This window comes from Myxine glutinosa, chromosome 8 (assembly GCF_964187855.1).
Source record: "Myxine glutinosa chromosome 8, kmMyxGlut1.1, whole genome shotgun sequence".
Lineage (NCBI taxonomy): Eukaryota > Metazoa > Chordata > Myxini > Myxiniformes > Myxinidae > Myxine > Myxine glutinosa.
In genome coordinates, this window is record NC_136268.1 from 10,616,973 (window position 1) to 10,632,375 (window position 15,403).

The 15,403-nt window shown below is 59.3% G+C and overlaps 1 protein-coding gene across 1 annotated transcript in view; it reads right to left on the bottom strand.

Moving 5' to 3' along the window:
- LOC137432207 (uncharacterized) overlaps positions 1-15,403 on the bottom strand; it is an 82,962-nt gene that overhangs the window by 12,376 nt on the left and 55,183 nt on the right. The window contains exons 4-5 of the mRNA XM_078782933.1: positions 1,007-1,169; positions 810-875 (exon numbers count right to left, since the gene is read on the bottom strand). Of these exons, the coding sequence (XP_078639059.1) occupies positions 810-875; positions 1,007-1,169 (229 nt within the window). The remainder of the gene's footprint in view (positions 1-809; positions 876-1,006; positions 1,170-15,403) is intronic.

Sequence of the window (15,403 nt, forward strand, 5' to 3'; positions counted from 1 at the left end):
TTCACCCCAAATCCTACACTTTTTTTAAATACCAACTTCTGTCCTGGAAGTCCTTGGTCTCCTTGTGCTTTATACCTCTCCCCTCCCCCCCCCCCCTTCCCACGCCTCCTCCCCCCAGGCCCTCTCCCTCCCACGCTTCTCCCTGCTCTCAGGTGTTGTGTTTGTGTGCTTCCCCTCCTCTCCCCATCTTGTCTTCCGCTCCCTCTTTTTGTATGTTTTGTTTGTCTGGTTGATTTGTTTGTGGAATAAATGTTAGCTCTTTCACGAGCCTCGATTCAGTATACAAAAAAAAAAAAAAAAAAGACGTTTGCGTGATCCCTCCTCCCTTTTCCTTTTTTTGTGTCTGTTGGCTCACTTACATTGTTCCGAACTGCTCGTCCCATCTAACTTTTCCGCCATATTCATTATGAGTAAATCCTTTAAAATGTAAGCAAACGTGTTCGAGGCATCTGCCTCCTGTGCGTGTGCCGTCAATTTCGGTTTATTTGGGCAACCTTGGGCACGGTAAAGAGTAGTAATAATTGAACGCAGTGCGATAGAACATAGAAACCGATCAGCCGTTTCCTGGGACAAAGGATCCCGGTGCTGAGGCACTGTGTTAATGGAGCGTCAGACGTGACAGTATTGTTTAATCACCAAAAAATCCCAGGGTTGTCGGAAAATTTTCAGAAAGGGAAAAATATTTTCTCCTCTCGCAAACCGACGAGAAAATTAACGCGTACAGCCTTGTCAGCTCTCCGCCAGGCGGATCCACACGGTGTTAGCTCTCTCTATCTGGCTTTGCTGGAATCTTATGAGAAATCTTTTACCAAAGCACGATGGGATGTGGAAGGGATCAAACTCTCTCATGTTGGACTCCAAATCGAATTCCCATTCTACAGTAGGGGGAATGGAGGGAGTAAAAACAGATACGGATGTCAGTCAGTTGCGATTTCAACTACAGAAAGCCTCAGTTTCCTCGTTATTTGAAAGACATTGGAAAATAAGTGAACAGACAACACCTCACCTTTTTCCTTGTACATCGAAAGTTTTTCCCAGTTGACTTTTTTGAGGATTGTTAAACACCTTGTTTCACACGGGTCGGAGAAATCGTAGCGAAGGGCGTAGATAAACGCCGCGCAAGCTTTTGCACCCTTTCCATGAAGTAAATCCAATAGGTCACGTGATGCCTGCAAATTGAATTGAACTTTAATAAAGTCGGAATGAAAGATAATTTCATGGTCATCAACAGACATGGCGGAAGTAGAGTCACACAAGTCACATGACAAACCAGGATATGCTCAAGGCAACTTATGAACATCTCCTTGGCTACGGACCCATTGTGGACAGGCCATTCTAAAACAACATGCGGAAACTTCTGCTGAGTTGCCACGACTATGGATCACGCAACTGCGGTTCCCAACCATTCTGTCCCCCAATCCACCATTAGATGTGACATGGAAATAAATAAATAACTGTATACCTTATTTTAAGAATCCATTGATATTCGAAAGAAATGCCTCAATTAAAGACTAGATGAGATGAGTTTCCATTGGCAAAACAAATATTAATATTGTAAATATAATTGTATAGCACAGAAAATTAATTTCTGGGATTCAATTTTCAATGTCACCACAAACCACTTTATAAATGATCTTTCTGACTCTCAGGAAAATCCTCTTTGTAGGTATATTTGCTGATGACTCCATCCTCAGCCGTGACATCCGTCATCCTTAATTCAGACATGCAGAAACCTCTTCCCTCTCTTCAGACCTTGATAAAAATCACAATCCGGTCAAACACCTGGAACATGTCTTTCAATCCTCACATATCTCTCACTCTCACTATCTCTCTCCGAAAGGACCATCTGGCAAACCCTCCTACCTGCTTTCTTAACAATCTTCTGAAGGAAGTTCAATCATTAAAGCTCCTGGGTCTCACTATCAGCCAGGATCTCTGTTGGGAAAACCACATTTCAAGGTTGGCCTCCAAAACCAGCCGCCGACTGGACATCCTCCATCGTACAAAGTCCGTCCTTGGCACACCTAAGCTCCTATCCACCAACAAGGCCTTCATTTGCAGTTTGATGGAGTACTGCCCTCCCCTTCGTCACACCCTGCTCAGCTTGACGCTGTGGAAACCAAGGCCTTCAGGATCATTGGAATCTCCCATGATGAACCTGAGTCTATGGGCTTTTCACCCCACCTTCACAGACAGGTTGGTGATATCTCTGTGTTTTAATAACAGAGATATTGTGGCGGACACAAAAGCCCACTGGCGTGGTGACATCATTCCGCGCACCAAGTGGGCGGTGGCCACGCACCAGGGGTAGGCGTGGCCTCATGATATACACCGGGCGCCCAGCCCGGAACAGTACAGTGTTACAGTGTAGTCTTACAATAAAGACGTTTATATGTTACCGCTTGTCCGCTTCCTCCTTGCTCACAAGCAGCGCGCGTAACGCCGCGCTTTACTGGTGACCCTCGACGTTGGATCTGCTGGAGCGATCCTTCCACACGCGACGCCATCGCCATGGCCGACTTCGTCAAACTTCCGGAATTTTGGGAGGCTCAGGCCGAAGTCTGGTTCGTCCAGGCCGAAGCCCAATTTCAGCTTCGGCGCCTCACCGGCGATGACACGCGCTATTGCCACGTCGTCGCCTCCCTCGGGCCCGGCACGGCCGCTCGAGTTGTGTCCGTCCTTCGCCACCCACCGAACGGCCACAAGTACGAGGCACTCAAGCGGCTACTCCTAGCCACGTTCGGCCTTACGGACGACGCACGGGCCGACCGCCTCCTGGATCTCCCCGAGCTCGGTGAGACGCGCCCGTCGGTCCGAATGGACCATATGCTGTCACTGTTGGGCGACGAAGCCCCCGGTTCGCTATTCCGGGCGCTTTTCCGGCGCCAACTTCCAGCGCAGGTCCGCCTCGCGTTGGCCGGGACCGAGCTAACGGAACCCCGAGCATTGGCGGCCGAGGCGGACAGGTACTTCGCCGCTTCGGACATGCGGGCGAGCGTCGGCGTGGCCGTCACGGCCCTCGACGCTGATGTTCAGCAGCATGTTCCACAGCATCAGCTTCTACAGCACGCTGATGTTCAGCAGCATGCTGATACGCACCTCGTGAACGCCGCCACGCCCCGCCCACCGCCGCGGCGAAAACCGCCACCGCGGGGAAACCCGCCAACTCCACCGGCCTGGCGGAGCCAGCCGCGCTCCTCCAGCTCCACCACCTGGTGCTGGTTCCACGCCAAGTTCGGCCACGAAGCTCGGCGGTGTCATCCGCCGTGCTCCTTCAACGGGTCGGGAAACGCCCGGGCCGGCGCTCAATAGTGGCGTTGAGCGCCGGCCATTCGAACAGCCTGCTGTTCATAACAGACACCTTCTCCAGGCGCCGTTACCTGTGCGACACGGGAGCGCAGGTGAGTGTCATTCCCGCCGGCACGTCAGACAAGCACGCCGCGGGTGGGGGCCCCGCGCTGCTTGCCGCGAACGGGACGTCCATCCGTACGTACGGAAAACGCTGCCTCTCTCTGCGGTTTTGGAGGGCAGGTTTTCCGATGGACGTTCGTCACCGCCGACGTGCCCATGGCACTGCTTGGCGCGGACTTCCTGTGCGCTAATGGGCTCCTGGTCGACGTCAAGCGCAGACGGCTTGTCCAGGCCGAGACGTTCAGCTCGCTCGCTTGTGCGTTGCCCAGCTCAACGAGCGGCTTGCCAAGCGGCTTGCCGAACGATTCGGTTCCGGCCACGTTGGTCTGTACGCTTCCGGCAGCGGACGCATTCACCCGCCTCCTCGCCGGCTTCCCGGCCCTCACGCGGCCCACCTTCTCGGCGGGGGCCGTCAAGCACGGGGTGGCCCATCACATCCCCACCGTCGGGCCACCGGTCTACGCCCGGGCACGCCGCCTCGAGCCGACGAAGCTGGCGGTGGCAAAAGCGGAGTTCGCTACCCTGGAGCGACTCGGCATCGTTCGGCGCTCAGAGAGCGCTTGGGCGTCGCCGCTGCACATCGTGCCGAAGCCCGGCGGGGGATGGCGACCGTGCGGGGACTATCGCCGTCTCAATGACGCCACGACTCCCGACCGCTACCCCGTCCCCCACATTCAGGACTTTTCCGCCCGTTTGGCGGGCAGGTCCTTCTTCTCGAAGGTGGACCTCATACGCGGTTACCATCAGGTCCCCGTCAGGCCGGAGGACGTCCCGAAGACGGCGGTCATCACGCCATTCGGACTCTTCGAGTTCTTGCGCATGCCCTTCGGTCTGAAGAATGCGGCTCAGGCGTTCCAGCGACTGATGGACAGCGTCCTGCGCGACTTGGATTTTGTCTACGTCTACCTGGACGATATCCTCGTCGCCAGCGCGTCCCGCGAAGAGCACCTACGCCACCTCCGCACGCTCTTCGAACGCCTGGGCCAGCATGGCCTGATTGTGAACCCCGCAAAGTGCCGGTTCGGCGCCGCCACAATCGATTTTCTGGGGCACCGTGTCACCAGGCACGGAGCCGTCCCCCTACCGGCCAAGGTGGAGGCGGTGAAGGGGTTGCCGCGCCCCCGCACGATCAGAGGGCTGCAGGAGTTCCTGGGCATGGTGAACTTTTACCATCGGTTCCTGCCCCGTATCGCCCAGCTCCTGCGCCCCCTGCACGAAGCTCTCCGAGGTAAGCCGGGCAAAGGCGACGTTACCTGGACCGAGCAGATGGACACGGCGTTCACGGGCGCGAAGCTCGCCTTGGCTAACGCCACCATGCTCGCGCACCCGGCGCCCGATGCACCGATCGCCCTCACCACCGATGCCTCGGACTACGTGGTGGGCGCAGTGCATGAGCAATGGGTGCGTGGAGCTTGGCAACCGCTGGCGTTCTTTAGCCGGCAGCTTCGCCCGCCCGAACGCCGTTACAGTACCTTCGACCGCGAGTTGCTCGGACTTCACTTGGCGGTCAGGCACTTCCGCCATCTGCTCGAGGGCCGGGCGTTCACTGCCTTCGTCGACCACAAGCCGCTGATCTTTGCGATGGGCAAAGTCACCGAGCCGTGGTCGGCCCGGCAGCAGCGTCACCTCTCGGCCGTGTCCGAGTACACGACGGACATCCAGCACGTCGCGGGGAAGGACAACCCGGTGGCGGATTGCCTTTCCCGGGCCGTCGCCCACGCAGTCCACCTCGGCATCGACTATGCCCGGATGGCAGCGGACCAGGCCGCTGACCCCGACGTCCAGGCCTTGCGGACCGCCGTCACGGGCCTCCGCGTCACCGAGGTGCCGTTCGACGGCGCGGGCGCGGCCCTCTTGTGCGACGTCTCCCTCGGGCGTCCTCGCCCCATCGTGCCCGCGGGCTGGCAGCGCCAGGTGTTTGACGCCATCCACGGCCTGTCCCACCCGGGCGCGAGGGCCTCCCAAAGGCTGATCGCCGACAAGTTCGTCTGGCATGGCCTCCGGAAGGCCGTCCGCGGCTGGGCCAGGACGTGCCTCACGTGCCAGCGCGCCAAGGTGCACCGGCACACCCAGGCCCCATTGGCCCCGTTCACGGTGCCGGAACGCCGGTTTGACCACGTCCACATGGACCTGGTGGGACCTCTGCCCCCCTCGCGGGGTTTCACCTACGTCCTCACCATGGTGGACCGCACCACCCGGTGGCCGGAGGCCGTGCCCTTGGCGTCGACAACGGCGGCCGATGTCGCGCAGGCTTTCATCGCCACCTGGGTCGCCCGGTTCGGCGCCCCCTCAGACATCTCATCCGACCGCGGCCCCCAGTTCACCTCGGAGCTCTGGGGGGCGGTTGCGCAGGGGCTCGGGGTCCGGCTGCACCGAACCACGGCCTACCACCCCCAGGCTAACGGCCTGTGTGAGCGATTTCACCGCTCATTGAAGGCCGCGCTCCGGGCCACCCTCCGCGACGGCGGCTGGGTCGACAGGCTCCCCTGGGTCCTGCTGGGCCTCCGGACGGCGCCCAAGGAGGACCTGCGCGCATCCGCGGCGGAATTGGTCTTCGGGCAACCGCTGCGGGTGCCGGGCGAGTTCCTCCCCGACTCCACGGCACCATGGTCCGCGGCACAGCAGCGCTCCGCTCTGCAAGAGACCGCCCAGAGGTTCGCCCCGGTGCCAACGGCATGCCACGGGCACCCACCGACGCACGTCGCCCCGGAGCTTCGCACGGCGGAGTACGTCTTCGTCCGCCACGATGCCCATCGGACACCACTGCGGCCCCCGTACGACGGGCCTTTCCGCGTGCTGGAGACCGGGGCGAAGCACTTCACCCTGGACATCGGCGGTACTCCTGACCGCGTTTCGGTAGACCGCCTCAAGCCGGCCCACCTCGATGTGGACCATCCACCGCCAGTGGCCCGACCCCCATGTCGGGGCCGCCCTCCTGCGGGCGGACCCCCGGCACCGCCCAGCCCCGCCGCCACGCCGCCCCCCGGTCCTGCACCCATCCCAGGGGCAGCCAGGGGCATCCCACCTGGCATCCCTGCACCCCGGACGCCGCCGATCGCCAGGGGGCGCTTCGGCCGGGTCATTCGTCTGCCCCGCAAACTGGCCCTCCAGGTGCGCGGGAATTCTGGGGGGGCGTGTGTGGCGGACACAAAAGCCCACTGGCGTGGTGACATCATTCCGCGCACCAAGTGGGCGGTGGCCACGCACCAGGGGTAGGCGTGGCCTCATGATATACACCGGGCGCCCAGCACGGAACAGTACAGTGTTACAGTGTAGTCTTACAATAAAGACGTTTATATGTTACCGCTTGTCCGCTTCCTCCTTGCTCACAAGCAGCGCGCGTAACGCCGCGCTTTAATATCACCACCGGGGTAATTCCGTTACGACCGATTGTTAACCTGGGCTCAAGCAATAGCGGATCAATGGAGGAAAAGACATTCACGGACAAAGACAAAGGAAACGTTTAGTGATTTGATCTGTTTACAAATATTTACAATGTAATTACTTCAATAGGAAAGAAAAACGGACGAGAAGCAGGAACTTAGCTTATTCTACACCTTATCATGATTACTACAAATAAACACCACATGGGCCCAGCACACTTTCACGGGGGAGTGGAGGGGGACAAACAAACGTTGGAAACCTGTTACCGTTCGCACAAAGACCACGATGTTCCGGATGCCTCTCCTCGCGACGCCCCCGTCCCGGTGTCACCACCGAGCAGCACGAGCAGGTAATGGCGATCCCAGCACGCACAGGCAGGTGAGGGTCGATTGTCAGCTCGAACAAGGGCAGATGAGGTCGTCCGCATGCGCAATGCACCGGGAGGGAGTCCGGCAGCCAGCAGCTGGGTTTTCAGAGGGTCCGGCCTAGAGCGGATGCACACGTGCTGAGGGGCAGAAAGAGACCGGCCAAAAGTGGATGTCCACAATGTCCAAAAAAACCAAGAGAGTCAATAATGCAGGCACGTGCTAGGCCAACAATCCAGGTCCAAGATTGGAGCACATGTGCTCAGTGGCAAAATTAACAATGTCCCAGGCCGAAGAGTCAAAAACGAGTTCAGTGAACCCAGCAGAGAGAGACAGGCGCAGAGTCTTCAAAAACCTGTTCAATCTCCCCTTGTTCACCCTCGCCGAGAGTGGGCGTGGGGATGGGGGGAGTCTTGGAGGTGTCCTGGCTCCCTATTGGTGGAGCCTGTTACTCCGCCCGCCAAGCACCCCCAAAGTGACTCAGGCTCTGTTTTTTTTTTTGGTTTTTTTTTGTATTGAAGGGGAACTGCGCTCCAACGCGAGTCGAAAGAATTGACGTGACCAAAGACGGAATTCGTCCGAGTTGCTTTATTGAAACCAAACAGCTCAGGTATTCTGACCAGCCCGTTTTTCGGGCAACAATATATATACACATTTATGTCGGGAAGTTTGCCCGGCAAAAGCTATACCGGGCATGCCCGGGTATCAAGGGCGAGCCTTGGAAAGGCGAGTCTGGACCTGCCCGGGTGTGTTTGGCTGCGGCCTGGCAAGTCGAGGCTGGGCGTGCCCGGGCGCTCTGGGCGAGCACTGGAAAGGCGATAGCGGGCATGCCCGGACGCTCTGGGCGAGCCCTGGAAAGGCGATAGCGGGCATGCCCGGACGCTCTGGGCGTGCCCTGGAAAGGCGATAGCGGGCATGCCCGGACGCTCTGGGCGAGCCCTGGAAAGGCGATAGCGGGCATGCCTGGACGCTCTGGGCGAGCCCTGGAAAGGCGAGAGCGGGCATGCCCGGGAAAGACGAGACCGGGCGTGCCCGGGAGGTTCGGGCGTGCCCGGGAACAGTGAGTCCGGGCATGCCCGGGAGAGGCGCGTCTGGCCGTGTTCTGGCCGGTGCAAGGCGATTATGTACATCCAGCGGTAACCGCTACACACGCCCCTCCAGAATCGACCTGCACCGGCAGGGTCAATTTAAGGGGGGTCCGGATGACCCGGCCGAAGCGACCCCTGGAGGGTCGTGGGGAGGGGTCTGACGTGGTGGTGGGTGGTCGAGCGGGGGGAACTGTGGACGGGGGGCGGCCTCGCCGCGGAGGAAGGGCCAACCGTGGTGGTCGGTCGACGTCCATGTGCGCCGGTTTGAGGCGGTCCACAGAAATCCGGTCCGGCCGGCCGCCGAAGTCGACGATGAAAGACTTGTCGCCCCGTCGCAGGACCCGGAAGGGCCCGTCGTACGGCGGCCGGAGTGGCCCCCGGTGCGTGTCATGACGCACAAAGACGTACTCCGCTGTGCGAAGCGCCGGGGGGACGTAGGACTGGGGGCCACCGTGGCGGGACGTCGGCACGGGGGCAAATCGTCGGGCGGCCTCCTGGAGGTCCGAGCGCTGGCGAGCGGCGGACCAGGGACTGGTAGCGTCAGGCACGAATTCGCCCGGGACGTGGAGTGGCTGGCCGTAGACGAGCTCGGCGGCGGACGCCTGGAGGTCTTCCTTGGGGGCCGTGCGAAGGCCCAAAAGGACCCACGGCAGCCGGTCGGCCCAACCGTCGTCCTGAAGGCCGGCCATGAGTGCGGCCTTCATGGAGCGGTGAAACCGCTCGCACAACCCATTGGCTTGGGGGTGGTAGGCCGTGGTGCGGTGCAGCGTGATCCCCAACGAACGGGCGACCGCGCCCCAAAGCTCAGACGTGAACTGTGGGCCGCGGTCGGACGAGATGTCCGCTGGTGCGCCGAAGCGCGCGACCCAGGTGGCGATGAACGCCTGCGCCACGTCGGCGGTGGTGGTGGAGGTGAGGGGCACGGCCTCCGGCCACCTGGTGGTCCTGTCCACCATGGTGAGCAGGTGGGTGAACCCCCGCGAGGGGGGCAGGGGACCCACCAGGTCCACGTGGATGTGGTCGAAACGCCGTTCAGGCACGGCGAAAGGTGCCAGCGGGGCCTGGGTGTGGCGGTGGACCTTGGCTCGCTGGCAGGCCGTGCAGGCATTGGCCCAGTCGCGGATGTTTCGTCGAAGGCCGTACCAGACGAAACGCGCCGACACCAGCTTCTGAGAAGCTTTCCGGCCCGGGTGAGAAAGGCCGTGGATGGAGGCGAAGATGCGGCGCTGCCAGGAAACGGGCACGATGGGGCGAGGCTGGCCCTGGGAGACGTCGCAGAGCAGGACGGTGCCCGCGAAGGGGATGTCGGCCAGGCGGAGGCCCGTGTCCGCCACGCGGAGTGCCTGCACCGAGGCGTCGGTGGTCTGGTCGGCCGCCATGAGCGTGAAGTCCACGCCGAGGTGGACCGCGTTCGCGCTGGCCCGCGAAAGGCAGTCGGCCACGGCGTTGTCTTTGCCGGCGACGTGATGGATGTCCGTGGTGAACTCCGACACGGCGGAGAGGTGGCGCTGCTGGCGGGCCGACCACGGCTCCGTGACCTTAGCCATTGCGTAGACCAACGGCTTGTGGTCGACGAAAGCCGTGAACGGGCGGCCCTCCAGGAGGTGTCGGAAATGGCGAACGGCCAGGAATAGCCCGAGCAGCTCGCGGTCGAACGTGCTGTAGTTTAACTCGTTCGGCCGGAGTTGCCGGCTGAAAAAAGCGAGTGGCTGCCAAACCCCGTCCACCCATTGCTCATGGACGGCGCCCACCGCGTAGTTGGAGGCGTCCGTAGTGAGGGCGATGGGCGCGTTGAGCACCGGGTGAGCCAGCAGCGTTGCGTCGGCGAGGGCCCGTTTGGCACTGGCGAAGGCCGCGTCCATGGCCGCGGACCAAACAATGTCATGCTTGGCCGGCTTGCCCCGGAGGGCCTCGTAAAGGGGCCGCATGAGCTGAGCAGCGCGGGGCACGAATCGGTGATAAAAATTCACCATGCCGAGGAACTCTTGGAGGGCCTTGATGGAACGGGGACGCGGGAACGTGGTGATGGCCTCGACCTTGGTCGGCAGCGGCACGGCCCCGGTCTTGGTGATGCGGTGGCCCAAAAAGTCAACGGTCGTCGCGCCGAAGTGGCATTTGACCGGGTTGACAATTAAGCCGTGCTCGCTGAGGCGACCGAACAGTGTTCGGAGGTGGAGGAGGTGCTCGGCGCGGGACGTGCTGGCGACGAGGATGTCGTCCAGATAGACGAAAAGAAACGGCAGGTCGCGCAGCACGCCGTCCATCAAGCGCTGGAACGCCTGGGCCGCGTTTTTGAGGCCAAACGGCATCCGCAAAAATTCGAACAGGCCGAACGGCGTGATGACGGCCGTCTTCGGGACGTCGGCCGCCCGGACAGGTACCTGGTGGTAGCCCCATATCAGGTCAATTTTCGAAAAGATGACCCGTCCCGCCAAACGGGCGGAAAAGTCCTGAATATGCGGGATCGGGTACCTGTCGGGGGTGGTAGCGTCATTGAGACGGCGGTAGTCGCCACACGGGCGCCATCCACCCCCCGGCTTTGGCACGATGTGCAGTGGCGAGGCCCACGCGCTATCGGAGCGCCGCACGATGCCGAGGTGCTCCAACGCGTCGAATTCGGCCTTTGCCACGGCGAGCTTGGCTGGGTCGAGGCGGCGGGCCCTGGCGTAGACCGGCGGGCCCGTAGTGGGTATGTGGTGCTCGATCCCGTGCCGCACCGCGACGGCCGAAAACGTCGGCCGCGTGAGGGCCGGGAATTCCACGAGCAGGCGAGCGAACTCGTTCGTTGCCGGGAGGGCGCACGCCAGTTCGGTCGGCGCGGAGCTGCTCATTGTGCACGCCAGGGAGCTGAAGGTCTCGGCGTGGACAAGGCGACGTCGTTTGATGTCGACCAGCAGCCCGTGCGCGCAGAGGAAGTCGGCGCCCAGCAAAGCCACGGGGACGCTGGCGGTAACAAAAGTCCATTGAAAGCGCTGGCTGCCGAAGCAGAGGGTGACGACGCGTGGGCCGAAAGTGCGTATGGCCGAGCCATTAGCAGCGACCAAAGAGGGGCCGCAAACTGCGTCCAGCCTGTCCTGCTCGGAGGCAGGTATGACGCTCAGTTGGGCGCCGGTGTCGCACAGGAAACGCCGTCCAGACGCTTTGTCCCGAATAAACAGCAAGTTGCCCGAGTGGCCGGCGCTCATGGCTGGGAATGAACGCCGGCCCGGCCGTTTCCCGACCTGCCGAAAGTGCACGGGGGCCGGCACGTCCGAGCCTTGTGTCCGAACCTGGCGTGGTAATAACACCACGCCCGGTCAGGTGGAGGCCCCGGCCGTCGTGTCGGAAGCGGGCGGTGCGGCGTGGCGGCCGCCAGTTGCACCGGCAGTTCGGCCTCCAACCGCGCAGGGCGCTCGGGCGTCGTGGGCGTCGCCTCGGACGGTGGCGGGCTCTAGGTAACCGCGCCGATGTGCTGGCCCGCCGAGGAGATCTTATCGGCTTCCCTGGCGAGGGCGCGGGAATCCGTGATCAACGTGCCAGCCAGGGCGAGGCGTACCGGGTTAGGCAGCTGACGGAGGAACAGCTCCCGGAACAGGAATGCCGGAGAGTGCTCGCCGAGCAACGAGAGCATATAGTCCATGCGCTCGGACGGGCGCGTGTCGCCGAGCTCGGGCAGGTCAAGCAGGCGCCGTGCGCGTGCTGCCGGTGAGAGGGCGAAAGCGCCGAGGAGGAGCGTCTTCAGCGCGTCGTATTTGTCAGCAGCCGGCGGGTGCTGGAGGAGGCTCAAGGCGCGGGCCGCGGTGGTGGAACCGAGCGCCGCCACAACATGGTGGAAGCGGGTGTCGTCCGCGGTGATGCCTCGCAGGGCGAACTGGGAGTCCGCCTGGGCGAACCAAACAGCCGCGTGAGTCTCCCAGAAGGTAGGCAGTATAAGCGTCACTGCCGTATCCATGTCGGTCGGTCACCAATGAAGGAACTGCGCTCCAACGTGAGTCGAAAGAATTGACGTGACCAAAGACGGAATTCGTCCGAGTTGCTTTATTGAAACCAAACAGCTCAGGTATTCTGACAAGCCCGTTTTTCGGGCAACAATATAATAATATACACATTTATGTCGGGAAGTTTGCCCGGCAAAAGCTATACCGGGCATGCCCGGGTATCAAGGGCGAGCCTTGGAAAGGCGAGTCTGGACCTGCCCGGGCGTGTTTGGCTGCGGCCTGGCAAGTCGAGGCTGGGCGTGCCCGGGCGCTCTGGGCGAGCACTGGAAAGGCGATAGCGGGCATGCCCGGACGCTCTGGGCGAGCCCTGGAAAGGCGATAGCGGGCATGCCCGGGAAAGACGAGACCGGGCGTGCCCGGGAGGTTCGGGCGTGCCCGGGAACAGTGAGTCCGTGCATGCCCGGGAGAGGCGCGTCTGGCCGTGTTCTGGCCGGTGCAAGGCGATTATGTACATCCAGCGGTAACCGCTACAGTATACTGAATCGAGGCTCGTGAAAGAGCTAACATTTATTTCACAAACAAATCAACCAGACAAACAAAATATATAAAAAGAGAGCGCGGAAGACAAGATGGGGAGAAAAGGGGAAGCACGCAAACACAACATTTGAGAGCAGGGAGATGTGTGGGAGGGAGAGGGCTTGGGGGGAGGAGGCGTGGGAAAGGGGGGGGGGGGTGGGAGAAGTATAAAACACAAGGACACCAAGGACCAAGGACAGAAGTTGGTATTTCAAAAAAGTGGATTTGGGGTGAAATTAGCGGGGGTAGAAAAGATCAAGGTTTTCGATGGGGGAAGATAAGAGATGGTGGTGAACAGCTGTTTTAAAGACCTGGAGGGTGGAGTGGGATTGAAGAGAGTGAGGGAGTTTATTCCAGAGGCGGGAGAAAAGAGGAATGAAGGAGTGAAGGTGAGCAGAGAGTCTTGATTTTGGCAGTTTAACCATAAGAGGGTTGCAGGCAGATCTTGTGCGACCTGTAGGAATATTTGCGGGACAGAGCCCAGAGAGAGCTAGGGGGGGCATGGCCAGAGAGGAGTCGGTAGAAGACGGAAAGACCACCAACCTGCCTGCGGTGAGTGAGTGAAAGGCCCTTGGAGTTAGCTTCATCGCGGGAGATTCCAATGATTCTGAACGCTTTGGTTTCAACAGCGTGAAGGCGAGCTAGGTGTGAGGCAGGAGCACCAGCCCAGAGGGGAGAGCAGTATTCCATTGAGCTGCAGATGAAAGCCTTGTATGTGGTGAGGAGCTCAGGTGTGCCGAGGAAGGACTTTGCACGACGGAGGATGCCCAGTCGGCGACTGGCTTTGGAGGCCAGATTTGAAATGTGGTTTCCCAGGAAAGATCATGGCAGATAGTGAGACCCAAAAGCTTGAGTGACAGAACTTCTTGGAGAGGATTATTCAGAAAGTGGATGGGAGGGTTGTCCAGTCGGTCTTTTCGGAGAGACATCGTAAGAGTGTGAGATTTGTCAGGATTGAAAGACATGTTCCACTTGTTTGCCCAGTCTGTGATTTTGTCCAGGTCAGCAGAGAGTGAGGAGGCTGCAGAATGCCGATCTGAGGGATGAGGAATGGAGTGACAGAGAGTAGAGTCATCAGCAAAGAGATTTTCAAGAGAGTCAGAGAGATCATTGATGAAGACCAGAAAAAGCACAAGGCCCAGAACACTGCCTTGGGGAACTCCAGCCTGAACAGGAAGAGGAGATGAGAGAAACCCATTCAGGGCCACACGTTGACTACGACTAGAGAGGAAGTCTGCCAGCCATGCGTGGAGATTTCCATGGATACCAAAGGAGGAGAGTTTGGTGAGCAGAGCGGGGTGCCAGACCGTATCGAAGGCATGTGATATGTCAAGGGAGACAGCTCTAATTTCCTGTTTGGCATTGAGGACCTCCATCCATTGTTGAGAAAGCAGAAGCAGCATGTCCAGAGTAGAGTGACCAGGTCTGAAACCAAATTTATGATCAGAGATCAAGCCATTGGAGAAGAGGAAAGATTTCATATCTGAAGCAATGATGGATTCCATAACTTTGCTGATAATTGGGAGAAGGCTGATTGGTCGGTAGTTGCTAGGATCTGTTTTTGCACCTTTTTTGCGCAAAGCGGTGATGTTGGCTGATTTCCAAGCAGATGGCAGATGACCTTGAGCAAAAGAGAGGGTGAAGAGAACAGAGAGAGGGAGTGAAAGAGCAGAAGAACATGATTTTAGGACCCGTGGGCTGATGCCGTCAGGTCCAGTTGCAGAATCAGAGTCGAGGGTTGACAGAAACTTTTCCACCTTGTCAGGAGGAAAGGACCCAGAGTCCAGGAGCAGCTGGGTACGACTTGGTATGGTGGGTACAGAGAGGGATGGGTTTGGGACACAAGATTTAGAGGCAAACACAGAGTTGAGGAATTCAGCTTTTTTACGTGCGGAGTCAGCCGTGTAGCCGTTTGAGGTGAGGGAGGAGATGGAGGGGGAACAAACACCAGAAACAGATTTGACCAGATGCCACCAGGATTTGGAAGAGGGAGACAGATAAGAGAGTTCGGTGTTGAGAACGGAGAGATATTGTTTCCTGGCTCTCCTGAGGGTGGACACACACTTCTTTCAGGTTTTGTGAAAGGAAATGAGATTTCCTTCCGTTGGATTTGCTTTCCAGGAGACGAAAGCAAGTTGTTTCTGGGCAACAGCCTCACCACAAGATTCCGTGTACCATGGACGGGAGGAAGGGTATGACAACTGAAGACAAGATGGGATAAATCTGTGCATGAGAGAGGGAAATTTACTTTGGAAGAATTCCCAGGATGAGTTGATGTCAGAGGCGGTAGAGATGGGAGACCAGTCCAGATGATTGATGGCTGCTTGAAGACCATGCCAGTTGGCCTGAGTGAAATGCCAGACTCGTCGGCCCTGAGGAGGCTCTCTGAGAATGGTCAGAGAGATGTCCACTTTAACAAGCACATGATCAGATGAGCCGATTGGAGCAGAAGAAGAGCAGCAGACATTTTCAGGGAAGTTAGTCATAACCAAGTCCAGAAGAGAAGATGCTCCGTTGACTGAGATCCGGGTCAGGAAATTGACAGATTGTGTCAGTCCCAGTGAGTCGCAGAAGTCCTTTGCTGAAGAGCCATGGCTGGTGAGAGCGGTACCCACACCCAGCCAACTGGCATGGTGACAATTGAAATCACCACATATGAGGA